The sequence below is a fragment of the Oncorhynchus clarkii genome, chromosome 22 (assembly GCF_045791955.1).
Source record: "Oncorhynchus clarkii lewisi isolate Uvic-CL-2024 chromosome 22, UVic_Ocla_1.0, whole genome shotgun sequence".
NCBI classification, from domain to species: domain Eukaryota; kingdom Metazoa; phylum Chordata; class Actinopteri; order Salmoniformes; family Salmonidae; genus Oncorhynchus; species Oncorhynchus clarkii.
The window spans coordinates 18,122,081-18,143,499 of NC_092168.1; the positions used below are offsets into that span (position 1 = coordinate 18,122,081).

General features: G+C 40.4%; 1 protein-coding gene across 2 annotated transcripts in view; it reads left to right on the forward strand.

Moving 5' to 3' along the window:
• The first annotated feature begins 4,472 nt into the window (after positions 1-4,472).
• LOC139380518 (tensin 1b) overlaps positions 4,473-21,419 on the forward strand; it is a 291,929-nt gene continuing 274,982 nt past the window's right edge. Inside the window, exon 1 of one of the 2 annotated variants that reach the window (XM_071123243.1) lies at positions 4,473-4,877. In XM_071123243.1, coding sequence (XP_070979344.1) covers positions 4,776-4,877 — 102 coding nt within the window. In that variant the 5' untranslated portion in view covers positions 4,473-4,775. The remainder of the gene's footprint in view (positions 4,878-21,419) is intronic. The other variant, XM_071123242.1, reaches the window with a different exon arrangement.

Sequence of the window (21,419 nt, forward strand, 5' to 3'; positions counted from 1 at the left end):
TGTGGAGTGGTTGAAAAACTTGTTTTAAAGACTCGAACCTAAGTGTATGTAAACTTCCAACTTCAACTGTATATAATAACTTTAAAAATGTAAAATCCTCAAAGACAAGCCCTCCTCTGAAAGCATCTTTAGCAGAGGAGGAATTAATTCAGTAAAAGGAAAGGACTTTTGTGTTTTTGATGCCATTCCATTTGTTCTGTTCCAGACATCATTTGAGCCGTCCTCCCCACAGCAGCCTCCACTGATATTAAGATACCAGTAATCCTCATGCAGGCACTGGTGTGTTTTCTCTTGAAACATCCCCATAACCCAACCATCCACAAATTCCTCTGTGAAAGCTTCTGATCAAGTCCATGCCATGTGGGAATGTGCAGAATATTATGTTGGATATTCCTGGAAAGCTGGTTTGAATCAGGTGCAGGGATCTGCTCTGCTGGCCTCTGCATGAGGATTGGGAGGCATAAATGTAAGGAATTCTGGGCAGTGTTCAGTAGAACACACTGTAGAAAAATGTTTTGCAACAGAAAGAAAAAATCGGTGTTCTTATTGGTCAAGTTCTGTTAGTACTTCCCTGTTTCAAAAATATGTCCACCTACTGCTCAGGACCCAGGCCAAATCGCAGAGAGAGCAATAGAGAGATGATGGTGAGAGAAGGAGGACTCGTAAAGCAGTGCAGGCCAAATCCAGAAACAACACCCTCTCAAATAGCTCCCATCTGGCTCCACAGCACTGTGTCCATGGCCCATTACACATATACCTCTTTTGTATCATTTTAATTAGAATACATGTATTTTGTATTTTCTAATACAAATATATACTTGCAAGTAGCCCGCTTAACTACAACCATCTCAGTAATGGTAACATAATCTTTATACTTGCTATGACTGTGGTATTTCCTTGTTAACCTTAGTTTGACTGTAAGACACTCTGAATAAGAGTGTCTGCTAAATGACCAAAATGTACATTTTAAAATGAACACTTGCAAAGCACACTACTGGGTACTATTCTAATGACCTCCGCCCCCAAACAAGGCCAATTTTGATTTTAAAAAATATATATTTGAGGGTGGAACTCATTAGAATAATACCCAGCAGTGTGCGTGGCAAATATATATTTTTTTACCATTATCGTTTATCATTTAGCAGACGCTCTTATCCAGAGCAACTTAGTCAGTCAGAGCTTTCATCTAAGGTTGATAAAAAAGCACATCAAATCATATTTTATTTTATCATATGCACCGAATACAACTGTTGTACATTTTACAGTGAAATACTTGCTTATGAACCTTTCCCAACAACACAAAGTTAAAAAAATAATAAAAACAAATAAAATAGTAACTAACACAAGAGGAATAATATAAAATACACATGAATGGAGCCATATACAGTACAGGGAGTACCAGTACCACATCAATGTGCATAAGTACGAGGTACTTGAGGTAAATATGTACAATACATGAAGGCAGGGTAAAGTGACTAGGCATCCGGATAGATAATAATAAGAGTAATGTAAAAAACAGAGTTACAGCAGCAAATGAGTGTGTTGTGTCGGTATGCTATGTGTGCCTATGTAGTATTTGAATGTGTGAGGGATTTGTGTGGTAGTGACAGTGTAGTGTGTCTGAGTGAGTGTGTATATGTTGTGTATATAAAGTCTAGTGAGTGTCCGTAGGGTCAGTGGAAGATAGAGTCAGTGCAGGTAGTATGGGTACCATTAATTGATTATTTAGCAGTCTGGCTATTTAGCAGTCTTCCGGGTTGAGGGTAGAAGCTGTTTCGGAGCCTGTTGGTCCGAAAGCCGAGGCTCCGGTACCATTTGCCGGATGGTAGCAGAGTGAACAGTCTATGGCTTGGGTGGCTGGAGTCTTTGTACATTTTTCGGGCCTTCCTCTGACACTGCCTGATATAAAGGTCTTGGGTGGTAGGGAGCTCGGCCCCAGTGATATACTGTGCTTTCCGCACCACCCTTTGTAGCTCTTTGTGGTCAACGGCGGTGCAATTGCCATACCAAACGGTGATGCAGTCAGTCAAGACGCTTTCGATGGTGCAGCTGTAGAACGTTTTGAGGATCTGAGGTCCCATGCCAAATATTTGTTTTATTTTTTATTTCCCCTTTATTTAACCAGGTAGACCAGTTGAGAACAAGTTCTCATTTACAACTACGACCTGGCTATTTTCAGCCTCCTGAAGGGGAAAGGTGCTGCTGTGCCCTCTTCATGACTGTGTGGACCACGTTCCATCCTAGGTGATGTGGATGCTAATGACCTTAAAGCTCTCAACCCACGTTATGATGGGGGCGTGCCCTCCCCTCTTTCTCCTATAGTCCACGATCAGCTCCTTGGTCTTACTGTCGTTGAGGGAGAGGTTTTTGTCCTGGCATCACACTGCTAAGTCTCTGACCTCCTCTTAGTAGGCTGACTCATCGCTGCCGGTGATCAGGCCTACCACCGTCGTGTCGTCAGCAAACTTGATGATGGTGTTGGAGTCGTGTGTGGCCACACAGTCGTGGGTGAACAGGGAGTACACACACCCCTGAGGGGCCCCCGTGTTGAGGGTCAGCGTGGCGGAAGTGTTGTTGCCTGCCCTCACCAGCTGGGTCCGACCTGTCAGGAAGTCCAGCATCCAATTGCAGAGGGAGAGTTTCTATCCCAGGGTCCCTAGCTTGGTGATGAGCTTGGGGGGGACTATGGTGTTGAACACTGAGCTGGTCTATGAACAGCATTCTCACATGGTTATTTCCCCTCTTGTTCAGGTGGGAGAGGGCAGTGTGAAGTGCAATTGAGACTGCATCCTCTGTGGATCTGTTGGGCCAGTATGCGAATTGGAGTGGGTCAAAGGTGTCTGTGATGATGGTGTTGATGTGTGTCATGACTAGCCTTTCAAAGCACTTCATAATTACAAATGTGAGTGCTACAAGGCGATAGTCATTTAGGTTACCTTGGAGCTCTTGGGAACAGGGACAATGGTGGTCAGTTTGTAACATGTTGGGATTACAGACTGGGACAAGTCTGTGAACATGTCTGTGAAGACACCTGCCAGCTGGTCTGCTCATGCTTTGAGAACACACCCTTGTATTCCGTCCGGCCCGGCGGCCTTGTGACACATCACAGTCAGAGCAAGTAAAACATTTCTGAGAATGTTGTTGCAGTTAACGATACATTGGTCTTCAATGTATCCTGTATTGGTAACAAGATACCTTTTCTATGTTTTATATCTCTGCCCATCTCTGGCTAGTGCATAGTATATTACTTTAATATTTACACTTGCCACCAGCTTACTATAAGTTGCTGTAAAATGCAGAGCAACGACACATTACAAGACTGTAAAATTAGCCTACTATACTGTAAGAAAGTAAATACTACTGTAATTGTTGTTATTTTGCTGTAATCGTTGTTGTTTTACTGTAATTACATGGAATTAGTGCACGCAGGTTGGCTGCTAAGTATTTGTATATTACAGCATGTTTAAGAATAGTTGGGGTTTTATATCACTTGCACTTGTAGAGGTCTTAACAAAGGCTTCAAAACTGTCAGTGACTACAGGGCAAAACAGACCAAAAGGACATGGCTAAACACTTAACCATTAAAGGTTTGAGACTTACTACCACTCTTATCTATACCGTATATACATTTAATTGTTAGGGAACTACTACCACATAACACTTAAATTGGTACAGCACTCTCAATAACGGGTGCAACAAGTATAGCCTCTTACAAGGGATGATGCAAAATGTGTTAATGAGCCACAACAATACCATGCACCCACAAAAGGTTTTTGGTGCTCCAATATTACAGTATGGTGCTATATTCTGTGAGGGCGGTACTGAATCACAGTAAATTACTGGCAGCAAAGTAGCCAGTAAAATACTGTAAGTTTAAAGAAAAAGGTTTTTAGATTTCCAAAAATACATTATGGTACTGTATTCTGTGAGGTGGTACTGAATTACAGCACATTTCTGGCAGCACAGTAGATAGTACGTTTTTGTAAATTTACAGGACAAATATACAAAAATAAGATTACGGTAGTGTATTCTGTGGGGTACAGCATTCTCACTGATGGGTGCAACAAATATAGCCTCAATATGTTAATGTGCCGGGTGATTATTTCATTTTCCGACAATGCACCATAATTCACAGTATGCTGCTGTAAAAAAAACTAACAGCAAAACAGGTAATACAGTACTTTACTGTATAATTATATTGTACAATTACAGCAGTGTAGCTGAATGCCATTGAGCCCCCCATAATACATTTCTCTGTACATTACTGTAATACAGAATTACAGTAGCTAACTTTATACATTTTGCTGTAAATGTACAGCAATTTGTTACAGTGCTGTCTATCTGTTTGTCTGTCTGTCTGTCTGTCTATCTGTAGCTTAGCCATTCAAATAAACTACTACCCAGTGCTCAAGAGTCGTGTTTCCTTTTTTTCACTTGACTAAAATATCCTGCCTCTTCCTACTATTAGTGGAAAACGGGATCAAAGTTTGGTGCAAGACATGAATTGAGAAATTCAGAGACAGCCCATCGAAATTATGACTTGTTTATATGTTTTATAGAAGTCCTAGCGATATTGCGCCCAGTTTGACTTGTTTCGTCATTTGGGGGCAAGAGCACAGCAACTGTTTTTTATTTTTTTATTATTATTTTTTTTTACATGCGGGAGTAGTTTAAAGTGTCCGCTAGAGAGAATTCACTATCCAGATTGGAACGCATAGCTCTGAAATATCACGTTTTTGAATGGGTCCACGAGACTCTGATCTGATTTTGCCTGGATGGGATGCACGGTGAGTTTCATCTGTTGTGAAGACGACTTCCTGCAAATGCCTCTTGGCCAACATGAGAAAAATAAAGAGGATAAGAGACTTTTGAACAAGGTAAGGACCCATTCCCATAATGAACGTGTGAGTTTCTAAACTATAGCAGGGAAAGAAAATAGCACGTTATGAACTTGACAATGCATTTAACGAAGCAGGCGGGGTTCTGCATGTGTCTGTCTACCTGCGGCAGCGTGACAGCTGTTCAAGCCACACATCGAGTGATAGTCGCCTACAGATTAAGCCTAAAGAGTAATAACGCCTTCACACAATACAAGGTGACCAAACATGACATGTCTTCGTGAACTTGCAACCAGAATTATTTAAAATGAAATTAAACATGTCATGCCTGTGATGCAAGTTGAACAAATTATGTTAAATTACCAAATTCGTATATTCATCAAAGACTCATTCATTCTAGCTAATCTGTTCAAAAAGTTTCAAATATATCACATCAACACATAGAGATTTTGCTAAATCAATTTCAGAACAGCATAGATCAATTGACTAGAAAGTAACCAAATAAAATCATGTACACATATTTTGCAGACGTTATCGCAGTTGCAGCGAAATGCTTGTGTTTCTTGCTCCAACAGTGCAGTAATACCTAATAATACAAAACAATACACACACAAAAAAAAAAAATGTATTAAGCAATGTTAGGATGAGCAATGTCAGAGTCTAGAACATCAATGTCAATTCAAATAAATTTGTATTTGTCACATGCGCCGAATACAACAGTTGTAGACCTTAGGTGAAATGCTTACTTACAAGCCTTTAACCAACAATACGGTTTTAAGAAAACAAGAGTAAAGGAAAATATTTACTAAATAAACTAAAGTAAAAAAATAAAGAGCAGCTCATGTATATAATGGTGTCTATAAACATTATAGACAGTATGTTAATAGAAAAGGTGTGTACAGCAGTAGTTATTAAGGATGACCCTTGACTAGAATACAGTATATTACATATGAAGTGGGTAAAACAATATGTGCACATTATTAAAGTGGCCATTGACTATGTACATAGGGCAGCAGTCTCTAAGGTTCAGGACTGGGTGGTAGCCGGATAGTAACTGTGACTAAAGTTCAGGGCAATTACTACAGTAGGCTAGACAATAATATGGTCTAACCTTGATTTGCCAGGTTACTTTGTAGTCAATTGGTCTATGGCTATGCTGTTCTGAAATATTATTGTCTCTAGACAGGCAGTCAAGACAATGGTAACATGATATTCTCTTACATAATTAAAATTGTAATCAACATCGGAGAAGGCGTGTTTGCCGTGAGGTGTGATATAAATTGCTGGATAGCTACTCTACTGGTGCCAAAATTTGACTGTAGGCTGTCAGCAAATATAATTAAAGTTTACACTATTCATCTATGGCAAAGATATGTTTCCCCTTTCATCTGTGTCTGGTGTTTGCTAGTTACAGGCTAGGTAGGTGTTCAGCCAGCATGGAACAAAAGGGGTGAATGGTCGTTCAAAACTCTGACGCAGTTGTCATGTCAACACATCCGTCGGTGCTGTTGTAAACCGCATTCCAAAATACATGCCAAACGGGAGATGTATAATAAAATTGACATCATTGATGCAATTTCAATGTTTGAGTTTCTTTGTGTGAGAGGATTTCACTGCAGCACTGTTCACTCCATTCAAGTTTCTTGACGTAGGCGATTCAGAGCTGCCACTCAAGGCAAGCTCATGAATATGAGCTTCCCACCCACTTGGCCTGTCTTTTCAAACTTCCTGGTATCTTGACCTGAGAGAAAAAGTAAAATAAATAAAGTTAACACTTCTATCGCCCAAAAACAGAACTGATATTTCAGTCACTCAAAAGGCTATTTTACAGCAGAATTAAAAAGACTGTTAAGGCCTTTTAATATTTTTGTATTAGAATATGTAATTTGCAGTAATATTTAAGAAAAATTTCACATGATCACCAGGAATGATATTTACTCTCACGGGTGGCCAAAAATAAATGCCATGCCCCTAAATGCCATGCCCCTAATAAGACACACATCCTGAAAATAACTTATGGATTACATATAAAAATACCCAGCTGCTTGGTCAACCCAGCATAAAAGCGAATGAAAACCCAATTGATGTTTAAATTAACTCATGTTTGGGAAATTCAAACAACCCCACGTGTAGGGTTAGACATGGAATCTTTCAAATTATGCCGGCTTTCAAAGAGATGTATAATTCCTATAGAAATTCAGCCACAGTGTGGATATACAACCTTCAACAATGTATTCACCCACAACCTGTATTTATCATAACTGCCAAAGTTGGGACGTTGCAATATGAAACTACCTGAAGCATCTAAACTGGAACAACCATTTTAGTAACGGGTGCAGTAAGTCCAAGTAACATATGGGATTCATTTAGAAAATGTATGTAATTTATATTTGAGAAGCATAAGATTAATTGATCAATCCAAAAACATACATATCGAAACAATTCATTAAGATCAACTGCAATAGCGCATGCTGGGAAATATAATAATGATGGGCTTAGTTTTGCTTCTACTCTGGTAATTAACACCAATCCTGGGGTTATTTTAAACCAATGAGTGTTAATTCAACACATACAGAGTGAATTGTTATGGAAGAGATAGGCCACAAAAGTTCACAGAACGGGGCCGCCTAGTGCTGAAGACCGTAGCTCGTAAAATGAATCTGTTCTAGGTTTATTTTATTTATTTATTTTACCTTTATTTAACTAGGCAAGTCAGTTAAGAACAAATTCTTATTTTCAATGACGGCCTAGGAACAGTGGGTTAACTGCCTGTTCAGGGGCAGAACGACAGATTTGTACCTTGTCAGCTCGGGGATTTGAACTTGAAACCTTCCGGTTAGTAGTACAACGCTCAGGCTACCCTGCCACCCCAACACTCAGAGTGGAGGCTGTTATAGCAACAAAGGGGGGACGAACTTCATATAATTGCCCCTGATTTTGAAATGAGATGTTCGACGAGCTGCTGTCCACATACTTTTGGTCATGTAGTGTATTTCTATGGGCACAAGCACTGTTTATGACAAACTGTTCACACCTCTCTTGTTGTTGGAGAGAATTTAGCAGGTTTAAAGCTTATTTCCTGCAATTCTATACATTTTGCCATGTCTAATGTGTATTCATGTGGTATTTGAGTGACACAAAAATTACAACAATATCTATGGGCTAAAAAGCTGACATGTGTGAGTTGTTCTGGACATTTCTGACAAGCTATAGATAGCTTTATAAGGCACAGTGCATTCTTAAAGTATTCAGACACCTTGACTTTTTCCACATTTTGTTACATTACAGCCTTGTTCTAAAATTGATAACTTAAAAAAAAAAAATCTACACACAATACCCCATGATGGCAAAGCGAAAACAGGTTTTTAGAAATGTTAGCAAATTTACAAAAAAACAAAAACAGAAATACGTTTACATCAATATTCAGACCCTTTGCTAGGAGACTCAAAATTTAGCTCAGGTGTATCTTGTTTCCATTGATCATCCTTGAGGTGTTTCTTCAATTTGATTGTGGAGTCCACCTTTGGTAAATTCAATTGATTGGACATGATTTGGAAAGGCACACACCTGTCAATGTAAGGTCCCACAGTTGACAGTGCATGTCAGAGCAAAAACCAAGCCATGAGTTCAAAGGAATTGTCCATAGAGCTCAGAGACAGGATTATGTCAAGGCACAGATCTGGGGAAGGGTACCAAAAAATGTCCGCTTGGAGTTTGCCAAAAGGTCCCTAAAGGACTCTCAGACCATAAGAAACAAGATGAGCTGGTCTGATGAAACCAATATTGAACTCTTTGGCCTGAATGCCAATTGTCACGTCTGTAGGAAACCTGGCACCATCCCTACGGTGAAGCATAGTGGTGGCAGCGTCATGCTGTAGGGATGTTTTTCAGCGACAGGGTCTGGGAGACCATCAAGGAAAAGATTAATGGAGTAAAGTACAGGGAGATCCTTAATGAAAACCTACTCCAGAGCACTCAGGATCTCAGACTGGGGCGAAGGTCCACCTTACAACAGGACAACAACCCTAAGCACACAGCCAAGACCACCCAGGAGTGGCTTCGGGACAAGTGTCTGAATGTCCTTGAGTGGCCCAGCCATAGCCCGGACTTGAACCGGATTGAACATCTCTGGAGAGACCTGAAAATAGCTGTGCAGCAATGCTCCCCATCCAACCTGACAGAGCTTGAGAGGATCTGCAGAGAAGAATGGGAGAAACTCCCCAAATACAGGTGTGCCAAGTAGAGGTCGACTGATTAGGATTTTTCAATGCCGATACCGATACCGATTATTGGAGGACCAAAAAAAGCTGATACCGATTAATCGGCCGATTAAAAAAAAAAATAGATTTGTAATAATGACATTTACAAACAATACTGAATGAACACTTATTTAAAAAAAATATAATACATCAATAAAATCAATTTTGCCTCAAATAAATAATGAAACATGTTCAATTTGTTTTAAATAATGCAAAAACAAAGTGTTGGAGAAGAAAGTAAAAGTGCAATATGTGCCATGTAAGAAAGTTAACGTTTAAGTTCCTTGCTCAGAACATGAGAAAATATGAAAGCTGGTGGTTACTTTTAACATGAGTCTTCAATATTCCCAGGTAAGAAGTTTTAGGTTGTAGTTATTATAGGAATTATAGGACTATTTCTCTTTATACCATTTGTATTTCATTAACCTTTGACTATTGGATGTTCTTATTGGCACTTTAGTATTGCCAGTGTAACAGTATAGCTTCCGTCCCTCTCCTCGCTCCTGCCTGGGCTCGAACCAGGAACACAACGACAACAGCCACCCTCGAAGCAGCGTTACCCATGCAGAGCAAGGGGAACAACCACTCCTATTCTCAGAGCGAGTGACGTTTGAAACGCTATTAGTGCGCAACCCGCTAACTAGCTAGCCATTTCACATCGGTTACACCAGCCTAATCTCGGGAGTCGATAGGCTTGAAGTCATAAAAAGCTGCTGGCAGATTCACGAAAGTGCTGTTTGAATGAATGCTTATGAGCCTGCTGCTGCCTACCTTCGCTCAGTCAGACTGCTCTATCAAATAATACACTTAGTTATAACATGATAACACACAGAAATACGAGCCTTAGGTCATTAATATGGCCGAATCCGGAAACTATCATCTCGAAAACAAGATGTTTATTCTTTCAGTGAAATACGGAACCGTTCCGTATTTTATCTAATGGGTGTCATCCATAAGTCTAAATATTCCTGTTATATTGCACAACCTTCAATGTTATGTCATAATTACGTAAAATTCTGGCAAATTAGGCGGCCCAAACTGTTGCATATACACTGACTCTGCGTGCAATGCACGCAAGAGAAGTGACACAATTTCACCTGATTAATATTGCCTGCTAACCTGGATTTCTTTTCGCTAAATATGCAGGTTTAAAAATATATACTTCTGTGTATTGATTTTAAGAAAGGCATTGATGTTTATGGTTAGGTACACATTGGAGCAACGATACGCATCGCATCGATTATATGCATTGCAGGACACGCTAGATAAACTAGTAATATCATCAACCATGTGTAGTTAACTAGTGATTATGATTGATTGATTGATTGTTTTTTATAAGATAAGTTTAATGCTAGCTAGCAACTTACCTTGGCTTACGCGTAACAGGCAGTCTCCTCGTGGAGTGCAATCAGGTGGTCAGAGCGTTGGACTAGTTAACTGTAAGGTTGCAAGATTGAATCCCCCGAGCTGACAAGGTAAAAATCTGTCGTTCTGCCTCTGAACGAGGCAGTTAACCCACTGTTCCTAGGCCGTCATTGAAAATAAGAATGTGTTCTTAACTGACTTGTCTAGTTAAATAAAGATTTAATAAAGGTGTAAAAACAAAATTGGCCAAATCGATGTCCAAAAATACCGATTTCCGATTGTTATGAAAACTTGAAATCGGCCCTAATTAATCGGCCATTCCGATTAATCGGTCGACCTCTAGTGCCAAGCTTGTAGCGTCAGACCCAAGAAGACTCAATGCTTTAATCGCTGCCAAAAGTGTTTCAACAAAGTACTGAGTAAAGGGTCTGAATTCTTATGTATATGTTATATATCGGTTTGTTTGTTTTTATACATTTTCAAACATTTCTAAAAATATTTTTTTGCTTTGTCATTATGGGTTATTGTGTGTAGATTGATGAGGGGGGAATTTTTTTAAATCCATTTTAGAATAAGGCTGTGACAAAATCTGGAAAAAGTCAAGGGTTCTGAATACTTTCTGAATGCACAGTATGCAATGACTAACATGACAAGAGGAACTGACGATGCACTACCCAATTCCAAAATTGCACCTTGTGCATTCTAATATTACAACACTGTGATATAACGTAAATGTTGAGCGGTTTCACTGCAGGTAGATTGTATGTTTTAAAATTCTATAAAATATATATATATTAAAAAAGGCACTTTGGGATATATGCAAATAAAGCTTTACACTCAGCAGTGTGTTAATTCAACACTGTGTCTATACAGGTCCACACTTTCAGTGTTAATTTAACATTGAGGAATTTGCTGTGTAAGAGTCTATATTTTCGGGGAATTAAGGCATAGATATGTTTTTCAACCATCTTCCATTCCAATGAAAGCAAATGCTTTGATTTCTGGTCATAGAGATGGAAAAGGGATAATACATTATTTTTACTAGAAAATATCTTAATAGGTATTAGAGAAAGAAATACATCATAACACAATAGTGTTGAAGTAAGGCCCCTGCCAACAAATATCAACGTTTATATTTAGTTGTGCAGAAATCATTTGCCTTCTGTAAGTTTAAGAAATATTGCCTAGTGTCTTTTCATTCTGTTTCCAAAACCCACATATCGTTTCTAATTGATCTAATTTATCTACCTCATGAAAGAAGGAAGGAGGGAGAATAATGAAAGTTAAGTAATAAGTAATAAGTAAAGGTAAACCTACCAATTAGGTATAGTGTTTTTACTGATAACAATTTTGTTTATGAAGTATTAAGTGATTAAAACGTGCCAAATTGATAATAGAGTGACCGAAAAATCTGTAAAAGAATGACTGCAATTGAATTGGCCACAATGGAAAATTAAAGTAGTCACAAACCACAGTTGCAGTAGACCACAGTACAACACAGTACAGTAAAGTACAGCACAGTAAAGAAAAGTAAATGAAAGTAGAGTGGAGTTCAGGACAGTAGAGTAAAGAAAAGTAGAGTATAGTTCAGTACAGTACAGTAGAGCACACATGAGTAGAGTACAGTATAATGTAATATACTCAACTTTACACTACTGGACTACACTATACTTTTCTATACTGTACTATGCTGCACTGTACTGAACTATACTCAGCTCAGGGGTGAAAGTAAGGTGGTACGGTCCGGTACGGCTTCCAGGCAAAATAAGTAGAGGGGGTATGCAGTACCTGTAAAATATGAGCCTATCACAATAATGAAAACAAAATGTCAAGAAAACTGTTGGCTATTACACCACTATGTATCATTACCGCATGTCAGAGGCATGAGCAATTAGCGAATGGACTTAAAAACGAGTGGGATAGCCTGCGCTATGCAGTGGAGGCATTAATCCTGGCTTAATGACAATTGCATAATGTCATTACACTTTTTGGTATTTTGTGTAACAGATGTCTCTTTCCAATCACCACTGTTGAGACTGGAAATAAACTCAGCAAAAAAAGAAATGCCTCTTTTTCAGGACCCTGTGTTTCAGAGATCATTCGTAAAATTCCAAATAACTTCACAGATCTTCATTGTAAAGGGTTTAAACACTGTCTCCCATGCTTGTTCAATGAACCATAATCAATTAATGAACATGCACCTGTGGAATGGTCGTTAAGACACTAATAGCTGACAGACGGTAGGCAATTAAGGTCACAGTTATGAAAACTTAGCACACTAAAGAGTCATTTCTACTGACTCTGAAAAACACCAAAAGAAAGATGCCCAGGGTCCCTGCTCATCTGCGTGAACGTGCCTTTGGCATGCTGCAAGGAGGCATGAGGACTGCAGATGTGGCCAGGGCAATAAATTGCAATGTCCGTACAGTGAGACGCCTAAGACAGTGCTACAGGGAGACAGGATGGACAGCTGATCATCCTCGCAGTGGCAGACCACGTGTAACAATACCTGCACAGGATCGGTACATCCGAACATCACACCTGTGGGACAGGTACAGACCTATATCCATCCTAACCTGCCTTTCTAAAGTCTTCGAAAGCCAAGTTAACAAACAGATCACTGAAAATGTTGAATCCCACCGTACCTTCTCCGCTGTGTAATCCGGTTTCCGAGCTGGTCACGGGTGCACCTCAGCCACGCTCAAGGTACTAAACAATATCATAATATCATTGATAAAAGACAGTACTGTGCAGCCGTCTTCATCGACCTAGCCAAGGCTTTTGACTCTGTCAATCACCGTATTCTTATCGGCAGACTCAACAGCCTTGGTTTCTCAAATGACTGCCTTGCCTGTTTCACCAACTACTTCTCAGAGTTCAGTGTGTTAAATCGGAGGCCCAGTTGTCCAGAACTCTGGCAGTCTCTATGGATGTACCACAGGGTTCAATTCTTGGACCGATACTTTTCTCTGTATATATCAACGATGTCTCTCTTGCTGCGGGTGATTCCTTGATCCACCTCTACGCAGACGACACCATTCTGTATACATCTGGCCCTTCTTTGGACACTGTGTTAACAAACCTCCAAACGAGCTTCAATGCCATACACACTCCTTCCGTGGCCGCCAACTGCTCTTAAACGCTAGTAAAACTAAATGCATGCCTTTCAACAGATCGCTGCCCACACCCGCCCGCCCAACTAGCATCACTAGCGTCCAACACTCTACTCAGCAAACTGGATGCAGTCTATCACAGTGCCATCCGTTTTGTCTCCAAAGCCCCATATACCACCCACCACTGTGACCTGTATGCTCTAGTCGGCTGGCCCTCGCTACATATTCGTCGCCAGACCCCCTGGCTCCAGGTCATCTATAAGTATTTGCTAGGTAAAGCTCCGCCTTATCTCAGCTCACTGGTCACCAGAACAACACCCACCAGTAGCACACGCTCCAGCAGGTATATATATTACTGGTCATCCCCAAAGCCAACACCTGCTTTGGTCACCTGTCCTTCCAGTTCTCTGCTGCCAATAACTGGAACAAATTGCAAAAATCACTGAAGTTGGAGACTTATATCTCCCTCACTAACTTTAAGCATCAGCTATCTGAGCAGCTTACCGATCACTGCAGCTGTACACAGCCCATCTGTAAATATCCCATCCAACTACCTACCTCATTCCCATATTGTTTTTATTTACTTTTTTGCTCTTTTGCACACCAGTATTTCTACTTACACATCATCATCATGCACATCTATCACTCCAGTGTCACTCCAGTGTTAATTTCCTCCTCCGTCATGTGGTACCCTTCCTGCAGGCTCATCCTGACATGACCCTCCAGCATGTCAATGCCACCAGCCATACTGCTCGTTCTGTGCGTGATTTCCTGCAAGACAGGGATGTCAGTGTTCTGCCATGGCCAGAGAAGAGCCCGGATCTCAATCCCATTGAGCACGTCTTTTCTGTTAGTCACATGTCTGTGGAACTTGTTCAGTTTATGTCTCAGTTGTTGAATTTGTTCATACAAATATTTACACATGATAAGTTTGCTGAAAATAAATGCAGTTGGCAGTGAGAGGACATTTCTTTTTTGCTGAGTTTATTTTGCCAGTGGATGAACGTGTGCGGGCAGCCAAATAAAAGAGCCCGAAAACATCATTACTGGTTGTGTTTATGCCACAATAAAATGTAATACATTTAAAAAGTTAAATGACAAATCTTTATGACTAGGCCCACAGAGATGCTATTGAATTGAATTAATGCTATTGAACTAAATATAATTCTATGATTAGGCCCCACGGCCGGTCCGCCCCCATTAGGCAGGATTAGGCAGCCACCAGAGTGGCAGTTTGATGAGGATGGCATTTTCCGAGCAAAACTGACCAAGACGTTTTTTTCTGTAGCCCATAGACTGGAGACCAAATGTATTACAATGTCATGTGACAGACACTTTTTAAATCATTAACTTGTTAATGAGAAGAGAGAGTGCAGGAGAAAGTCAACTAAAAAGGCAAGCGGGCAGACATCAGCTTTGGAGCAGCTGCTGCATAATCAAATAAGAGATGGACAGCAATGGTGCTGAAAGTAATTCATTTCAACAATTGTCTTGGTTTTTAATTCAACTTCACTCACAACGAGGGCTTTGTTGGAGCCTATTTCTTCCTGTAAGAGGTAGGCCTGCCTGTTTGACACACGCAATTATGCTATCCATAGATTTGTCGGTATAGCCAAATTCTCCAGTACTGTCACTATGCACTCCTGTCACTATGCACTCCACAATACCTCCATGTCTGGGAAGGGCTTGGTGTGTTTTGTTAGAACCAGGGCTTGAATTGAGTGAGGGTATGCCATAGCCTACCCTTTGCTAAAGAAAAGGGCAAAATGGATACCTATTGTTAGCTTTATATTTTGAATAAATTAATAAAAAGGATCCAGATAATATAAAGTGTTCTATAACAATGCTTTACTCTGTGATGCCTTATGCTAGAAACAAGTGATACATTCCTCACAAAAAATTTCCTCTCATGCATATGGGGATATATTGATTAGTCTCTATGACATTCTAAATCTGAGCTGCAGCCTTCAATATTTGAGGAGTCAAATCATTTACTTTGCTATTCTGTCCCTATTAATTGAACTTTTCACTTTCTGAAAATAGATGTTTAAACCCAGGCAGCTTTTAGGGAAACACTTATGTTGTTGGGTTTACGCAACAGACAAGTAGACAGCAGTTTAAGCTTACATTCTTATGCAATGGTTGAGGCTCTGTCTGAGTGGAAAGTGTCATGCTTAGATTCATAAGGATGTCTAATATTTATTAATTTGCAAACAGCGACTGTTTCGATGAAAATAAGACACTCTGGTTTGACATTAGAAAAATATGATAAGAATGCCTATTTCTCTGTCCATTCTTACCTGAAACTTCGATTTTCATCACCCACCTTTCTTTTGAGACTTTTTCAAAGCAACAAGTTTCTCTTGATTGCACGCTGTTTTTCCCCAATCAACGCACAAAGGGATATAAAAAACACATTTAATAAGACATTGGTGATTTTATCAGTGTAATCCAATTGAACATATTATATAGCTTACTAACCAGATGTGATAAAAAAAAAAGGTTTTTAATTTGTAGCGTAGGCCCATGAATTGGACTGCTATTATGTTCTGTTCTGCCCAAGGCCAAACTTGTTGCCGACCCCTGCAGGACACTATTCTAGTTTAGCAGGTATGGGAGGGGGAGGCAATTTTATGTCTCTCCTCGGATGACAGAACGTCCATGGCCGGGCCTGTTAGGCCCAGCCACTTTTTGGATGCACCCACGTGCACTCATAGGAGGTTCCATACCGGAAAGACATTAAATCTACTTTCACCCCTGACACTACTTTTCCTTACTGTGCTCTACAGGTACTGAACTCTACTCTACTGTGCTGTGCTCTACTGTGATTCCCAAACTTGGGAAAGATAGACGTCTTGTTTGGAGACGGAGCTCATTAGAATAATAGCTAGTGTGTAGAATAATATACAAACATGCAAGGGGGGTGTTACATTTGTCTACCTTTTCAGGATACATCACTATGAAGGGAATGACATTTCAAGTTTGGCATGTCTTTCGTGATGCGATTCACAGCAGCACTGACAGTAGTGTTGACATGACAACTGAGTTTTGAACGACCCTTCCCCCTTTTGTTCCATGCTGGCTGAACCCATACCTAGCCTGTAACATGCTGACACTAGACACAGATGAAAGGGGAAACATATATGTTTCTTTGCCATAAATGAGTAGTATAAACTTTAATTATATTTGCTGACACCCTTCAGTCAAATGTATGTACCAGTAGAGTAGCTATCTAGCTATACTGAACAAGCATATAAATGCAGCATGCAACAATTTCAAAGATTTTTACTGAGTTACAGTTCATGTAAGGGAATCAGTCAATTGAAATAAATTCATTAGGCCCTAATCTATCGATTTCACATGACTGCGCAGGGGTGTAGCCATGGGTGTAGCTATGCCTGGGAGGGCATAGGCACACTCACTTGGACAACTACAAATACTTAGGTGTCTGGTTAGACTGTAAACTCTCCTTCCAGACCCATATCAAACATCTCCAATCCAAAGTTAAATCTAGAATTGGCTTCCAAAGCATCCTTCACTCATGCTGCCAAACATACCCTTGTAAAACTGACCATCCTACCAATCCTCGACTTTGGCGATGTCATTTACAAAATAGCCTCCAATACCCTACTCAACAAATTGGATGCAGTCTATCACAGTGCAATCCGTTTTGTCACCAAAGCCCCATATTCTACCCACCATTGCGACCTGTACGCTCTCGTTGGCTGGCCCTCGCTTCATACTTGTCGCCAAACCCACTGGCTCCATGTCATCTACAAGACCCTGCTAGGTAAAGTCCCCCCTTATCTCAGCTCCCTGGTCACCATAGCATCTCCCACCTGTAGCACACGCTCCAGCAGGTATATCTCTCTAGTCACCCCCAAAACCAATTCTTTCTTTGGCCGCCTCTCCTTCCAGTTCTCTGCTGCCAATGACTGGAACGAACTACAAAAATCTCTGAAACTGGAAACACTTATCTCCCTCACTAGCTTTAAGCACCAACTGTCAGAGCAGCTCACAGATTACTGCACCTGTACATAGCCCACCTATAATTTAGCCCAAACAACTACCTCTTTAGCTACTGTATTTAATTAATTAATACATTTTGCTCCTTTGCACCCCATTATTTTTATTTCTACTTTGCACATTCTTCCATTGCAAATCTACCATTCCAGTGTTTTACTTGCTATTTGTATTTACTTTGCCACTATGGCCTTTTTTTCCTTTACCTCCCTTATCTCACCTCATTTGCTCACATCGTATATAGACTTGTTTATACTGTATTATTGACTGTATGTTTGTTTTACTCCATGTGTAACTCTGTGTCGTTGTATGTGTCGAACTGCTTTGCTTTATCTTGGCCAGGTCGCAATTGTAAATTAGAACTTGTTCTCAACTTGCCTACCTGGTTAAATAAAGGTGAAAAAAAAAAAAAAAAAAAAACCTTGTCAGCCAGGCCTAGCCAATCATAATTAGCTATTCCCCACAACAGGGCTTTATTGCAGACAGAAATACTCCTCAGCAGGACCCCCCACCCTCCCCTCAGATGAACCCCTGATTTGGAGGTCCTGGGCTGGCGTGGTTACGCGTGGTCTGCGGTTGTGAGGCCGGTTGGACAGACTGCCAAATTCTCTAAAATTATGTTGGAGGCAGCTTATGGCAGAGAAATTAACATTAAATTCTCTGGCAACAGCTCTGATGGACATTCCTGCACTCCCTCAAAACTTGCAGACATCTGTGGCATTGTGTTGTGTGACAAAACTACATATTTTAAAGTGGCTTTTTATTGTCCCCATCACAAGGTGCACCTGTGTAATGACTGAGCTGTTTAATAAGCTTATTGATATGCCACACCTGTCAGGTGGAGGGATTATTTTGGAAAATAAGAAATGCTTACTAATAGGGATGTAAACAAATTTGTGCACAAAATTTGAAAGGAAAAGCTTTTTGCGAGTATGAAACATTTCTGGGATTTTAATTTCAGTTTATGAAACATGGGACCAACACTTTACATGTAGCGTTTACATTTTTGTTCAGTGTATATAAACCATGTCACACCTTTATTTGGTGGGAAAAAATGAATGGTGGGAAAACGATTGGAACCATTTCCCTGTTTAGCCTCAAGGTTTTATGTGTATTATGACACCTCCGCTGTGGGCCTCTATTGTCCCTCTAACCTCTCTGACATCATTGCAAATGCAATTGAAAATCACATCAAACACTTAGCATCAAAACAGTATCTTGCTTTTAAAACTCACCTAAACGTGATTGATCTGTTTGTACAAAGAAGTTTAATTACACGTTGAAACTGAGTGGAATCATGGTTGTTTGGATGTTGTTTCAAAGCCTAACACAACGAAATGGACAGGGCTTTCTAGGGGGGTGATGATTAATTCAAAACACCCATAAGCATATTAGAGTGTACTGTATTCATAGGCATATATAGTATATCACAAAAGTGACACATTTTTGTAAATATTTGAGTATATCTTTTCATGTGACAACACTGAAGAAATTACACTTTGCTACAATGTAAAGTAGTGAGTGTACAGCTTGTATAACAATTTGTAAATTTGCTGGCCCCTCAAAATAACTCAACACACAGCCATTAATTAATGTCTAAATCGCTGGCAACAAAAGTGAGTACACCCCTAAGTGAAAATGTCCAAATTGGGCCAAAAGTGTGAATATTTTGTGTGGCCACCATCATTTTCCAGCACTGCCTTAACCCTCTTGGGCATGGAGTTCACCAGAGCTTCAGTCCTCTTCCACTCCTCCATGACGACATCACGGAGATGGTGGATGTTAGAGGCCTTGCACTCCTCCACCTTCCGTTTGAGGATGCCCCACAGATGCTCAATCGGGTTTAGGTCTGGAGACATGCTTGGCCAGTCCATCACCTTTACCCTCAGCTTCTTTAGCAAGGCAGTGGTCGTCTCACTTTTGTGATATACTGTATATGAGCCAAAGCCTGAAAAAAAAACACGTAATTAAATAATGATTGTGCATAGCCTACAGCATATTACTCACGGCATAAAAACAGATTTAAGATGTCTTTGGTACATAATTGGTCTAGCCTGTACTCCAAAATTAAACAAATTCTAGTAATCTACTTTGAGTGTGTACTGTAAAATGCAAATTAATTACTTAAAAATCATACAATTTGGTCACCTACAAACAAGCAAGATTTCTGGCTCTCACAGACCTGTAACTTCTTCTTTAAGAGGCTCCTCTGTCCTCCACTCGTTAACTGTATTAATGGCACCTGTTTGAACTTGTTATCAGTATAAAAGACACCTGTCGACAACCTCAAACAGTCACACTCCAAACTCCACTATGGCCAAGACCAAAGAGCTGTCAAAGGACAACAGAAACAAAATTGTAGACCTGCACCAGGCTGGGAAGACTGAATCTGCAGTAGGTAAGCAGCTTGGTTTGAAGAAATCAACTGTGGGAGCAATTATTAGGAAATGGAAGACATACAAGACCACTGATAATCTCCCTCGATCTGGGGCTCCACGCAAGATCTCACCCCGTGGGGTCAAAATGATCCCATGAACGGTGAGCAAAAATCCCAGAACCACACGGGGGGACCTAGTGAATGACCTGCAGAGAGCTGGGACCAAAGTAACAAAGCCTACCATCAGTAACACACTACGCCGCCAGGGACTCAAATCCTGCAGTGCCAGACGTGTCCCCCTGCTTAAGCCAGTACATGTCCAGGCCCGTCTGAAGTTTGCTAGAGAGCATTTGGATGATCCAGAAGAAGATTGGGAGAATGTCATATGGTCAGATGAAACCAAAATATAACTTTTTAGTAAAAACTCAACTCGTCGTGTTTGTAGGACAAAGAAAGCTGAGTTAAATCTAAAGAACACCATACCTACTGTGAAGCATGGGGGTGGAAACATCATGCTTTGGGGCTGTTTTTCTGCAAAGGGACCAGGATGACTGATCCGTGTAAAGGAAAGAATGAATGGGGCAATGTATCGTGAGATTTTGAGTGAAAACCTCCTTCCATCAGCAAGGGCATTGAAGATGAAACGTGGCTGGGTCTTTCAGCATGACAATGATCCCAAACACACCGCCCGGGCAACGAAGGAGTGGCATTTCAAGGTCCTGGAGTGGCCTAGCCAGTCTCCAGATCCAGCAAAATTTAAGGGGTCTGAATACTTTCCGAATGCACTGTATATTAATTAACGGTCAATTAATGTGAGTCTTTTGCATGACAATACCTGGCTTACAAAATGTCATGACCGCCACAGAGCTTTTGATGTCACCCTGTCCCGTTAATAATCCTGCCACCTGAATGCAGGGCTGAATTTAGGGCTCCTGAGTGGCGCAGCAGTCTAAGGCACTGCATCTCAGTGTATAGAACCATCACAGCAGTCTCTAGTACGAATCCAGGCTGTATCACATCCTGCCGTGATAGGGAGTCCCATAGTGCGGCGCACAATTGTCCCAACGTCGTCCGGGTTTGGTCCGGGTAGGCCGTCATTGTAAATAAGAATTTGTTCTTATCCGACTTGCCTAGTTCTAGAAAAGTTAAAAAAATGAAATGCAAGTGTTTGACATGGGGGTACCTTCATAATCAAACTTTAGTAATGTAGAAGCAACAGTTATTATTCATTCTTTGGTCATCATACTTTCATTCAAATATCATAACATTTAATGATAAACATGATTTTGACTTCATTACCTTTAAAAATCACATCACATTTAGGAGCCACCGCTGCTTAATGAATATAGGGGAAACACTCAGGACCCATGTGGTCATTCTGTTCACTTACTCTAGTTCAATAACCGATAGTGTCATATCATAGCTGACACCCCAGACATCTTTA